The 14,022-nt window shown below is 35.9% G+C and overlaps 1 protein-coding gene across 1 annotated transcript in view; it reads left to right on the plus strand.

Moving 5' to 3' along the window:
* The window catches only part of LOC150081562 (WD repeat-containing protein 3), a 279,852-nt gene that overhangs the window by 71,065 nt on the left and 194,765 nt on the right, over positions 1-14,022 (plus strand). Inside the window, 1 exon segment of the mRNA XM_090380245.1 lies at positions 7,413-7,517. Coding sequence (XP_090236371.1) covers positions 7,413-7,517 — 105 coding nt within the window.

Below are 14,022 nucleotides of genomic sequence, written 5' to 3' on the forward strand. Positions count from 1 at the left end.
GGTATTTCTTCTTATGTCCAAATTTAAAAAAAAAAAAAAAAAAAAAAATCAGACAGAAATCAGTCCAGACTATATGTAGGTTGAAGCAAACTCTCCACTATAGATCTGCAATTTTCATCTCAGTCATGTGGGCAATGTGTGGCTTGGTATTATTGTGGCATTATGTGATTTGATGTCTTGTCTTCTTTTTTGTTTTATATCCTGTTAAGCTTATCAGATGTTTGGTGTGCCAATATCTTTCCTTATTTATAGTCTTTCTCTAAAAAATTAATCAAAATTTTGCCTAAAATACCGTGGTCATTATTTTTTGTGATGATCTGGCAATTTTAGGTTTTTTCCTTCACTAGAAATGACAGATGTGGCCATTCCATATAAAATGGGCACAACTCTTATCATTACCTGGCATTTATAAAATTTTGTTGCCCAATTTTGTAAAAATTTTTAAAGTTTTCTTAAGAGGCTTTACTTATGGTCTGACCCTTGTATTAATATTAGGAAGGCCAAGTGAAGCAAGGAAGCAGATGTTTTCTGCATCAGCCAAAAAATAAAAAAAAATAATTAAATATTTTCTCCAGATCTCAATACAATACTCCAAATGTGGTATACTTTTTGTCTTGTATAATGATGTCCTTCTACTAACAAAGGTTCTGTAACTCATGGACAGAACATCATACGTCTTCCTAGCCACCTGTTTATAATGCATGGAAAAATTTCATCTCAGGCTGAATAGTAATGCTCGAGTCTTTTTTTGTCTTGAAACTTCCTATAGCTATTCCCCTAGCTTATAAGTGACTCCAGGATTTCTGTTCCCCAAATATTTATGCTTAAAGAATACCAACATGTCAGGCTTGGATTGTTAATCACCATTCCCACCTTCAAATAATCAGCAAGCTTTGACTTGGATACCCTTGTCAATATCATTATCAACATCTATCCCTGATAGACTCGACTTGTTATACTGGTCCCCCCCCCTTTTGAAGACACCATTTATTATAGCTGTCTGTGTCCTATCTCTAAGCAGCCTGTGATCCAGCATATGATTTTATCAATAGCTCCAACTTCTTCCAATTTGGATCATATTAAAAGCTTTACTAATATCTAGATATATAATGTCACAATTGTTACTTGCACCCAGCTACATTGTAGTAATTTACCAGATTGGCCAGGCTTGACCTCCTTCTAACAAACACATGCTGAGATCTATTGGGGAGGATACCATTCTTGTTTAGATGGTGAAATGCATCTTTAATCATGGATGCCATAATCTTTCCTACTAGAGAAGTCAAACTCAATGGTCTGTATTTACCCAGCTCCTCTTTAACACACCTTTATGGATTGGGAAGACATTAGCACTTCTCCAGTCCAAGGGGATCTTTCTGGAGTCTAATGATGTTCTCTTAATGTTCCCACTGGTTTGATACATCCACATGCCTTTCTTAATTATTACTTAGTATATATGCAATCTTTTCCTGTAGTCTCACCCTCCTTTAACTTCAGTAGTTTTTCTAATAGTTGCTTCTATGAGATCGTTAAATCATTTAGTTTAGAGTATGACTCCTTGACCTTCCCCAGATGTTTAAATTGCTGTTGGCTGTAACACTGAGATATATCTATTCAGCTTATCAGCTGTTTCTGCTGTTCATCTTATTTATGGTACCTGGCCATTGGTATTAATACATTTGTGACTTTGAGGATAAATTCCTGAATATTTTCCGTAGCATATTTGTATCTGATGCCTACTATTCCAGTTATTTGAGCCTAAGAAATATCTCATTCCATTAGAGTTCCTTCTCTTGAAATTGAGCCATCACTTTTTTATATTTGACAACATAGGTTTCTTTAGAAACTACTGCTATTATAATCACTATTAGTAATAGGTTCCCCATCAATAACCTAGTGAAGTTGCTCATTCCAGTTTTCATATGCTGCCCCTGACACTTGAAGCTATTTAAGAACGAATTTTTCTTTGCATATAGTTAATATTCTGACTGTTTTAAAAATAAACTGTCATGTGTGTAGTTACGGTAACTGATTTTTTGAAGAACAAAAAAATATTTATGCTTTAGTTCCATTTTACAACTTTTCTAATTGCTTTCCTGAAGTAATAAATTCCAAATAAAACAAATAGTACACAAACAGGCCGTCTGCTCTAATAATCTGATATCCATCTGGGTATCATATTGCATCATTATTTCAAGCATTCTGCATCACTGCAGTAAGTGGTGCATTCCTGCTCAACTTTGAAGATAAAGGAGTGATCCAAGCAAGACTAAAGTGATGCTCTTTAAAAATAAGCTGGACCTCAGCCGGCCTCCGCAAGTTAGTCTCTGGGGTACAACTTCCCATTGTCAAACAGACAACTGTGCTAAGCATGGTTCTGGATCATAAATTAAGCTTTCACCCCCACCACATCCATCTCAGCTCCAAGGTGAAAAAATTAAATTAAAAAAAAAAAAAGCTCCTGTATCTTCAAAGTTGATAAACACATTGCTCCGAAAGTCTTTTAGGGTATATTTGTTTTTATCGCTTTTAGCATTTATCGCTTTTTCTGTATGTTTTATTTCTATTTGTCTTAGCTTCTATTCTTTGTAAAGTTTGAATATATTGTACTTTATTTTTCCACTGTATTTATAATTAAGTTATATTTTATATTTTTACATTTAATTGGTAGTAACAGGATTTGTTTAACTGTGCTTATTCCTGATGCATAAAGCCTTTTTGCTAATTAGCACTGGCATTAGCATATGATGCAAGAAAGCTAGCTTATGTAGCATAGCCAAAAAAAAAAAAAAAAAAACATTTCACACATACATTCCCTCTAAACGTTTATCCATTTCCTCCTTGAATTTATTTAAGCTATCAACTTCCACAACCACAAATGGAAGTTTGTTCTAGAAATCAACAACCCACTGGCTAAAGGCAAATTTCTGCTTATCTATTCTATAAATGTCTTTCCTCAATTTGAATTTATGCTGTCTCATGTTCGTAATCTGAGCAAGAGGAAGAATCCCACCAGAATTGAGCCTGCTCAACCCGTTCAAGGCCTTATACACCTCAGTCAGATCACCTCACAGGTGCCTAGTCTCAAGACTCTGCAATTTGCACAACTTAAGCCTTTCTTGGTAAGACCACCCCTTTGTTCCCCTCACAAATCTTGTGAGGGGAACAAAGGAGTGGTCTTACCTTGTTGCCCTTCTCTGTGCTTGCCCAAGCAACTCTACATCCTTCCTAAAATGAGGCCTCCAGACCTGAACGCAGGACTTAAGGTGTAGCCTGACCATTGCCTTATACAAAGGAATAATACCTCCTTTTCCCTACTAGTGAAATTCCTGTATATTATTTTTAATTTTATTCTTAAAAAAAATAATAAATTTTTTTTTTTTTTTTTTAAGAAAACACCTTCCCACTCTATTCCAAATAACTTCGGTCCCTTCATCCAGCTTGAGCTGAGGTGCGGCTATTTGGATTCTTTTTTTTTATTATTATTATTAAATCAAAAATGGCTCTTCACTCAAAAAAGGTTGCCAACCCCTGCTCTGGGGTTACTTCTACCCATATGCAGTACTTTGCATTTGTCAATGTTAAACTTCAATTGCTGCCTCTCAGCCCATCTGCCCAACTTTTCTAGATGGTGTTGTAGTAGTACACTGCCATTACTGTCATTAACAACCCTGCCAACCTTTGTAACATCTGCAAACTTTGATGTTAAGCCTGATATACCTTCATCAATATCATTGATAAATATACAAAACAACAGAGTGGGCCCAACACCGAACCCTGGGGGACTCCACTAATAACATTAGTCCACAAATAGCAGCATCCATTGATTACCACTCTGTCTTCTCCCACTCAACCACCCTTTTATCCCTTCTAGCAACTTGCCTGTAATTACCATACTGCTCCAATTTGTACAGTAGTCTTCCATGTGCAACAGTGTCAAAAGCTTTCTTGAAATCCAAGTATATGATATGAAAATTATTTTTGTATCCAGTTCCTTTGTAATGACATCATAGTATCCAATGAAATTTGTCAGACAAAACTTTCCCTTTGTCAAACAAAACTTTCCCAGTCTTCTCTAAATGATCCTGCAGTGCATCTTTAACCAGTGACTCCATTATTTTACCCGGAACAGAAGTTAAACTAAGTGGTCTGTAATTACTCGTGTCACCCTTAGATCCCCACTTTGTGAATTGGGGATAATACATTTGCACATCTCCAGTCTGTGGGGACTTCTGTCCAAGGATGCTATCATAATTATGGCTAAGGAAGGCAGCAAATTGCCGCCTTTTAATATAACTGGATAGATCCCAACACTTTGGGTGCCTTTCTTTTGGTTAACTTCAACAATTTATCCTCCAGTTTGCTCCCAGTTATTACAAAGCCATTAAGCACCCTGTTACAGTTTAATAAACTTCTGGCATTCTCCTCCCTTAATAACTCCTCGTGTGAATGTAGATGCAAAATACTCATTCAGATTGTCAGCTATCTGAGCATTATCATCAACACTCGAACCATCGATATCAAGTGGACCAATCTGATGCATCCCCTTCCTTCTAGAGTTTGTATAACTAAAGAATTTATTGCTGTTTTTCTTAGCATCCTTGCCAAACATTTCTTGTAATCTGTCTTCACTTTTCTAACCTGCTTTGTGATCTGATTACAGACTAGCTAATATCTATCATAGGCTTCTGTGTTGCTTGATAATTTATATGCATCACATGCATTTTTCTTCTCTACCACGAGTCCAATTAGTTCATCTGACATCCATTTAGGCCTAAACCTTAAACAGTATTTCTTCTTCGGTATGAAAGGCCTAGTAGCTTCCAAGACTACTCCTTGAGCCGCCTCCGTAGTCAGGTGGGAAGGAGCAGCAGTGCGTAGCACACGCTTCTTGATTAGACCAGGGTTCGAGCCCGTCACCACCAAATACGGAGGATGTGGAAAGGTCAGAGAATGACCACCGCATATCCCGGAGCAATATGGCCTTAGTTGCTAATGCTCCTAAAAACCAAATAACAACAACAACAACTACTCCTTGAATGCTTCTCATTTAGAATTTGCTGCTGGTAACATCATCAGTTGGTCCCACTGTATAGAATTTAAAAACTGTCTGAGACCACTGTAGTCACCTTTACAGAAGCAAAAACCTCTTTACCCCTGATGGTAGTAATATCTTTAAGTAAATCCCACATCAGTACACTGCGATCACTGCCACCCAGTGGTTCCTTTATCTGCAAATTTTTAATGCACAAATAATCACTGCTGGTAACCAGATCAAGAGTATTACTCTCTCTCTCTCTCTCTCTCTCTCTGATTATGATTATGATTAAAGAGGCCTGTGCACTCTGGATTCATTATGAAACTAAAATTACTGTAACACAGAGCGTGTTTGTAATCTCGTAATCAACTAGTCTGTAATCAAGTCACAAAGCAGGTTAGAAAAGCGAAGGCAGATTACGAGAAATCTTTGGCAAAGATGCTAAGAAAAACAGCCATCTCTCTCTCTCTCTCTCTCTCTCTCTCTCTCTCTCTCTCTCTCTCTCTCTCTCTCTCTCTCTCTCTGTGGTTGCTTCTCTAACATGTTGCTGTAGAAACAGCCAGTGACCATCCCACAAATTCCAGTCACTATTTGGGAAGTAAAAATCCCCTATTGTTAGACAATCTGATTTACTGGCCCACTCAATTTCTCTCCACAGTTGTTCATTTGACCTACAACACACTCCTACCCTCATTTTTGCTTTCCCATTGCTTATGTCACACCAAACTGACTTAGCATTGCATTGACCATCTATGTCAACTGGATGCACTTCCTAGATTTTATGTATGATATAGAAGGTTTTTATCCCATGAATATGGTATTTGATAACCATATGTGCCTGAAGCATAATGCATGGATACATTACATAATTTTTTATAGACATTGCTGGCAGAGATTGTGTGATTATGCACAGGGGCCAGTATGTGAAAACATGTACTATATTTCTTTCAGTAATGCCACAGTAGTGCTTGCAGATGCATCCTCAGTTAGTTCTGCCCATGCAAACCTCTTGAGTTTGACACAGTGAGAAGGGTTTTATATCTCCATGAGCTTATATCTTTGATTAAATCAGATAGTTTTCCAGCAATTTCTCTTTTGTATGCATATATGCAGGGATGATTGCACATATACACATTGCACTCATGAGCCTAAACATTATGACCACCTATCTAACAGCATTGTGAACTGTCTCTCACCATGATAACTGCTTGTGCCCAGTGTAGCTTCAACTTCATGAAACCACAGAAGGTGTCTGCAGGTATTCTGGACTAGCTGAACAGAACAGTTTGGAATTTGGCAATGGAGCAAGGCATTGGCATGGACTGGTGAACACTGTGTTGCACTGCATCCCACAAACGTCTGATGTGATTGATATTGGGAGAATTTCGTGGCCAGTGGAGCACACAAAATGCTTGGATATGATCCTTGAACCATTCCTGCAAAATGCGGCCTTATGACATGGAGCATTGTCTTGTTGAAAAACTCCAGTGCCATCTGGATACACTGATACCATGTAGAGCAAAACTTGATCGAAAACAATGCTAAGGAAGAATCTGGCAATGAAGGTGTGTTCATTGGGAATGAGGGGACCAAAGTGATGTCCATGAAAATCCCCCCCCCCCAAACCATGATGCCATTGCAGCTGGCCTGATTTGTCCAAGTGCACAGTCTGATTTCAGCTGTCTACCTACTTGCTGTTGAATATATACCCATCCGTCAACACGGGTGCATATTCAATGGAATGGTGCTCCCTTCCTACTGCAGGCTGAGTTGTTGATGACAGTTGGTCAACATGAGCACACAAACAGGCCAACTACTCAGGCCGATGTGCAAGAGCATCTTGTGTATTGTGCTCAGATATGTTTCTCTGTGCATCCTTTTTGTACTATGCCATTAATTGAGGGATAATGAGCAATCTATTGTCCTGGAAACCATGTGCCAATTACTGTTGACTAATGGTGATCTCTCGGTCCTAGCACTTTGGGTAGGTTGTGAATCTTTTTTCAGGCTATTCCTCCCACATCTTCACTACAGCATCCCTTTAACAGCCAACTGTACCTTAGGTACTTATATGCTGGCCCCATCTTCCTAATGCCACAATGCTTTACCCATGCAAACTCTGCTAGGTGTCCTTCCTTTTCCCCATTGCACAGACTTTGTGTCAATGAACTGACAGACACTACCCATGCCATCACTGTATATGCTGTGTTGGATAGTGATGTCACTCAGGTGCTGGGTGATGTGTCCACTCATGGAGATGGGGTAGTCATAATGTTTTGGCTCATTAATGTATAAAAGATTTGCTTTTGCAGATGCTTTTAATAGTTTCTTATGGAATTTTACTTAAAATATTAAATAATTAATTATATTTCAGGGTGTACTGTTATGTATTAAAGCAGGTGAATTATCTAGACAGAATAGCAGCAGAACCGTTCATTCTTTACTGGCAGATTCTTCAGGTACAGTGCTCGGATGCCATGTAAGTTAATATTATATTTTATGCCATTTAGAGGATTTAAGTTACAGATAACTACATGTTGTTAGATTGATCATTTAATTCAGGGGTGGCCAACAAGTCGATCATAGCTTTAATTTCGGTTGATCACAACGAATTTTAAATATATATAAAAATGATTAATAACTGGACAGACTTATACTTTAATTTAATACCCTTTGATTTAAAATTAATACTATGAAAAAGGGTAAAATGTATCATTTTCATCAAGAGTGGGAACTAGAATACTTTTTTGTAATGATAAAAGCAAAATGTTGTTTGATTTTCAACGCTTCAATGGCTATGCCCAAAAAAAGGAAATTTAGAAATTCACTCCATGGTAAATACCAATCGGATTTTCCTCCTAATAGTGACCTTAGAAAAAATGAATTAAAATAACTTAAATCCAGATTATTCGCATAACAAAATTTCTTTATGATACTTAATTTACAATCTAAAGCAGTAACTGTAGTATCATTTAAAGTGAGTCATCTTCTTGCAAAAAAATGCAAACCATTTTCTGATGGTCAATTCATCAAGGACGCATTTTTAGAAATAACAGATTCTCTTTTTTTGAAAATATTAAGAACAAAAATGAAATTAAAAGTGCTCTTTAAGATCTGTAATTACCTCAAAATACTGTGATGTGACGCATTGAAAAAATGAGTAAAAATGTCAGTGAACAATTGTGCTCATTTGTGCACAATTATTCACTGACATTTTAAAGGATGCACAATTGCTAATTGTGCATCCTTTTCTTTACAGCTGAATGAATCTGCAGACGTCAGTAATACAGCTGAATTGCTCGTTTTTATTCATATGGTTTTCAATGATTCTGCCATTAGAGAAGAACTGTTGGGTATGGTTTCATTAAAAGAAAGAACCAGAAGTCTTGATATATTTAATGCATTCAAAAATTTTATTGAAAAAATTAAAATTACTACTATTTAAGCTTGCATAAATAATAACAAATAATAAAAATGACAAAATAAACTGATGTACACCAATGGAAACAGTGAAAGGAGTGAAGGTGGAGTTGGGTTTCTGGTCCATAAAGATTTAAAAAACAACATTTTGGAATTCAAAAGTACATCGCCAAGGGTGTCAAGACTAATACTCAAGATTTCTAAGAGGTACAAGCTAAAGGTTATAATGATATATGCACCATTATCGAGCCATGATGATGAAGAGGTTGAAGAAATGTACACCGAAATTGAGAGTCTTCTAGATGAGCAGAAAACCCACTACACTATTATTATGGGGGACTTCAATGCTAAGGTTGGAAAAAGACAAAACAGTGCAGAAAGGGGAACTATAGGAAATTTTGGAATTGAAAAATTTGAAAGAAATGAAAGATGCAAAAGACTTGTGGAATTTGCAGAATCTCAAGGATTGTCAGTAATGAACACTTTTTTCAAGAAAAAGGTGAACAGAAAGTGGACATGGAAGAGTCCAAACAGATTAACAACTAATGAAATTGACTTCATCCTCACTAACAGAAGATATATTGTGAATGATGTTACCATCCTGAATAAGGTAAATGTTGGAAGTGATCACAGAATGGTAAGATATACACTTGATATAGATGTAGGAAAGGAAAGGAAAAAAACTGACTCGAGTAAATAATACAAAGGTCTTTGAGATAACAGAAGAGGAGAAAAAGCAGTATGTACTGGAACATAAGAACAAGTTTGAGCTTCTGCAGACTGCTGAGGACCAAGATATTGACGAAGAATATTACAACTTTCTGAAAGTTATAAAGCCCAAGAAATCTATAGGGAAAAAGAAATCCGAAGAAGAAAAATTTAGTCAAGAAACACTTGTTATGATGAACCGAAGGCAAAAAAATGAACAAGGTAAACACTGACAAGTAAAAAATTGAGTATACTGAGTTATGCAAAGCTATTAGAAAGAGACTCAGAGAGGACATAAGAAGATTTAACACAAGAAAAGTAGAACAACCATGTAGGGAAAACAAAAAGAATTTAAATCAGCAGCTATGTGCAGTAATACAGAAAGACAAATAATACTGAAACTGAAGAATAGCGATGGTGTACTTATAAACAGCAGAGAAGGCATAATTCAAATAGCAGAAGACTACTATAGAGAATTATACAAGGAGCGAGGGAATGATGCCAGCAATAGGGAAGATGGATTGCAAATTAGCAACACATACGACATACCTGATATTCTTCCTGATGAGGTAGAACATGCATTGAAGAAAATGAAGAATCAGAAAGCCCCGGGGGAAGATGAAGTTATTGTAGAGTTGTTAAAATTGGGAGGAAGAGACATAACACAAAAACTGGCAAGGCTCTTCACAAAGCATTAGAAAAGGTGTGACGCCTAAGCAGTGGAATAATGCAATCATAGTTTTGCTGCATAAGAAAGGAGATAAATCAGAAATTGGAAATTATAGACCAATTAGCTTGTTATCCCACAACTACAAGTTGTTCACAAGGGTCATTACAAACAGATTAGAAAGAATACTTGATGTGAATCAACCGAAAGAGCAAGCTGGCTTTAGGACAGGATTCTCAACTATGGATCACCTTCACATAATATCACAGCTAATGGAGAAAGCAAATGAATATAAAACGCTATTATGCCTGGCATTTGTGGATTATGAAAAGGCATTTGACTCCATACAGCATAAGGCTATGTTTCGGGCACTGGAAAGACAAGGCATAGATACACCACATGTTATGATTTTGAAGAAAATATATGAGAGTGCTACCTCCTTTATTAGACTAGACAAGGACAGTAGGAAATTTAAAATCGAGAAAGGAGTTCGACAAGGAGACACAATATCTCCGAAGCTGTTTACTTCTGCCCTTGAGGAAGCTTTCAGAAGATTCGACTGGTCGCAGAAAGGAGTCAGTGTGAATGGAGAGTACCTAAACCATTTAAGATTTGCAGATGACATTGTGGTCATAAGCTACGATCCCAAAGAATTAGAGGAAAATCTTAATCAGTTATTCACAGTTAGTAAGGATTTTGTACTAAAGATGAATATGGCTAAAACAAAAGTAATGATGAACAAGTATGCCATAGAAAGGGAAATAATGATTGAAGGAGCAGTAATTGAAAAGATGGAGTCATATACTTATCTGGGACAAGTTATTAGCTGTAATAATGATAAATGGTTGGAAGTCAAAAGAAGAATAAATTTTGGATGGATAGTATTCAGGAAATATAGTCACATAAAGCCTGAAACGTAAAATAATGAACCAATGTATACTCCCCACCATGACTTATGGAAGTGAAACTTGGGCACTCACCAAAAGAATGGAAGAGAAGCTGAAAACTACACAGTGAATAATGGAATGAATTATATTGGGAATCAGACTGTTAGATAAGAAGAGAAACACATGGATTAGGCAGCAAACTCAAGTAAAGGATATTCTTATCAAAACTAAAGAACTAAAATGGTCTTGGGCAGGACACAGATCAAAGACATGATGACAGATGGACTAAGAAAATAACAGAATGGTATCCAAGAGGAGCTTGAATAAAACCTGGAAGACAAAGGTGGAGATGGATAGATGAAATTCATGAGTTTGTGGGTAGTAAATGGATGGCTAGTGCTTAAAACAGAAGGAACTGGAAAGTTGCTGGAGAGGCCTTCATCCTGCAGTGGATTGAAAATGGCTGATGATGATGATGAAATAATAAAAGAAGCCAAAGCATTGACGGGGCATCTTAATGGATTCATCGCATTATGCCAAAAGGATGATGAATTCCCAATTTGTTTGAGTTACCACAGTATCATCCACCAACAAGTGTTAGCCAGCAAAAGATTAAATACTAAAAGTGTTATGGATGTAGCTTTCAAAATCGTGAATTCCATCAGAGGACATTCTCTTCAAAGGAGACTTTTCAAAATGCAACTCGATGAAAATGAACCAGTTCTGATATTACACAAGTGTGAGTCGGAGTAAGTGTCTACATAGATTTCGAAATTTGCTGAATGAAATTTAAAAAATTGTTCATCAAAAGGGAGATGAGTATCAGCAGCTACAAGATATGGAGTGGTTGTGTGATCTGGCTTTTTTGTCAGATTTTACCAGTAAATTAAGTGATCTGAATTTGAAATTACAAGTAAAAAATAAAAATATGGGTGACATGATTAGTATTATTTCTAAATATAAATATCAATTTTTGGCAATGGCTAAGGCTCTCAAAGAAAAAAAAAATTCGATCATTTGCAAAAATATCCTGTTATTGAATTTAATAGTGAGAAATGTTTCTGAAATTGTGAAAGTTATGGATGATTTCAAAACCAGATTCAGTGATTTTAAAACAATTGAAGACATTGTTCAATATATTTCTTATCCATTTAATATAGACTTAGATATAAAACAAATTGCAGAAAAAAATCGCTGAGATTTTTCATATGGAGGAAATATTACTTGAAAATGAAATTATTACATTGCGAAGCGATATCTTCCTAAAAGCCATATCATCAGAAAAAGACTTTGGGAATATGTTTGCCGAGAAACGTACCCAAATGAAAAAAATGCAGCGAACTTTTAAATTTCTGTTTTAGTTCCACATATCTATGTGAATCAGCCGTTTCATATTTGAAACAAACAAAGAATCGCTGTACGCTTATGGACTTGCATACAGAAGATTATTTATGGTTGGCCTTATCACAGTATATCCTCGATTTTGAAAGCTTAGCAGCTCACATGAAGACACAAACTTTACATAAATAAAAAATTTAAATACATATGAATTTAAAATAAAAATTCTGAATTTTATTTAATTTTAAAATTTATTAACAACATTTTTCAATATGTGTTGATTAACTTTTTTGACCGTGTGCAATGAAATTCTTGAGATGGTACATTGTGGCACATTTTGAAGAAAAAAAGTAGATCGCATCACAAATTAAGTTGGCCATCCCTGATCTAATTAATCAGATGAATTACAATTTATTTATTTGTTTATTATTTTTTTGGCAAAGATGTTACCTAATACATGCACCTAACCCCTGGCATGGTGCAGTGAAGGGTATTGTATGGTTGTGGTACCTGCGTGTACCGGTGAACTGTACAGTAAAGATCTTATTATTAAATATTAAAGTTTGGAGACTACTTAAACTGTATTTTTCAAAAAAAAAAAAAAAAAAACTTTTTAATGTACAGATTCTACTAAAGGTGGACATCAGGCCACTCTTTCTGCTATTTCAGAATCTCATGAAAATACATACTAAAATATTATTATTCCCAAAACTCAAGATGTGGCCTAACCATTGCCTTATGCAATGGGATAATCATTTCCATATCCCTATTGGCAAAATTCCTTTATATCATTGACAGAACCCCCCCCCCCCCCTTGAGCTGAACTGCACTGCTCAGAAAATTTAATATCTCACTGCATAATTACCTCTAGGTCTTTTTTCATTCTCTACTACCCCAACTGTTGGTACATTAATCTGGGATTACTGTTACCTATATGAAATATCTTGCATTTGTCAATATTAAACTTCAAGTGCTACTTCTCAGTCAATCTGCTTAATTTGTCTAAATCTTGTTGCAGTAGCATACACTGATTACTGTAAATAACGATCCTGCCAAACTTCATATAATCTGCAAACTTAGACATTAAGCTTGATATGCATTCATCAGTATTGTTAGTAGATATAAGTACAGTCAGTCCTCGTATAGCACGATAGTTGTGTTCCTAGAAACCCTCGTGCAATGCAAAATCGTGCAATATAAACAACAGGCCCTGTGGGAAAAATAGGGTTAGGTGCCGACCACCCAAGATTGAACACACATTTGTAACCAAAACATTACCAAACACAATAAATAATCGTAATAAAATACTTACGTATTTTATAACGATTAAAATACGTAATAAAAAATAATACAATTTTTTATATTTTTTATTATTATATTATATTTTATTATAACATAATAAATAATAAAAAATACGTAAGTATTTTTTACGAATAAAATACTTACGTATTGTATTATGACTATTACGTAATAAAATGGTGCTAATGCTTTTGCGTCTATCGTAAGAAAACTTGTTTTTTGTTAGATTTTCTATCCAAACAGATGACAGCCGTTCCATCTCTTCCAATTCTTTGTGTCTTAATCTAATGGATTTTAATTACACTTTGAGTTGTTCCTGCTATGAAAGTTGTTTTTATTTTCTCTGCATTCTTTGTAATTCTCGGCGTTGCCTCATTTAGGTCTGTAGCACGTGTAATATCACATAGTCTTTCATTTCACTCAAAGTGTTTCACAATTTCATATTTTTTGCCTATCGACAGAAGCGGATTGGCCATAAGCCTTACCGGGGTAACCCCGGTGGGCCGGAGGCCGGTGTGATTTTGGCCATAAACCATAGTATGAGGCCACTATAAATTTTCCCAGGTAAGAATTTTTGACCCAGTCCGCCTCTGTTTATCGATATTGCTTTTCTTTTCCTCTCTGAATCTGCAGTGTCTTCACCAAGATGCTTCCTTTTCACGCCT

The sequence above is a fragment of the Mastigoproctus giganteus genome, chromosome 8 (assembly GCF_048544385.1).
Source record: "Mastigoproctus giganteus isolate SK-2022 chromosome 8, ASM4854438v1, whole genome shotgun sequence".
In the NCBI taxonomy this organism is placed as follows: Eukaryota; Metazoa; Arthropoda; class Arachnida; order Uropygi; family Thelyphonidae; genus Mastigoproctus; species Mastigoproctus giganteus.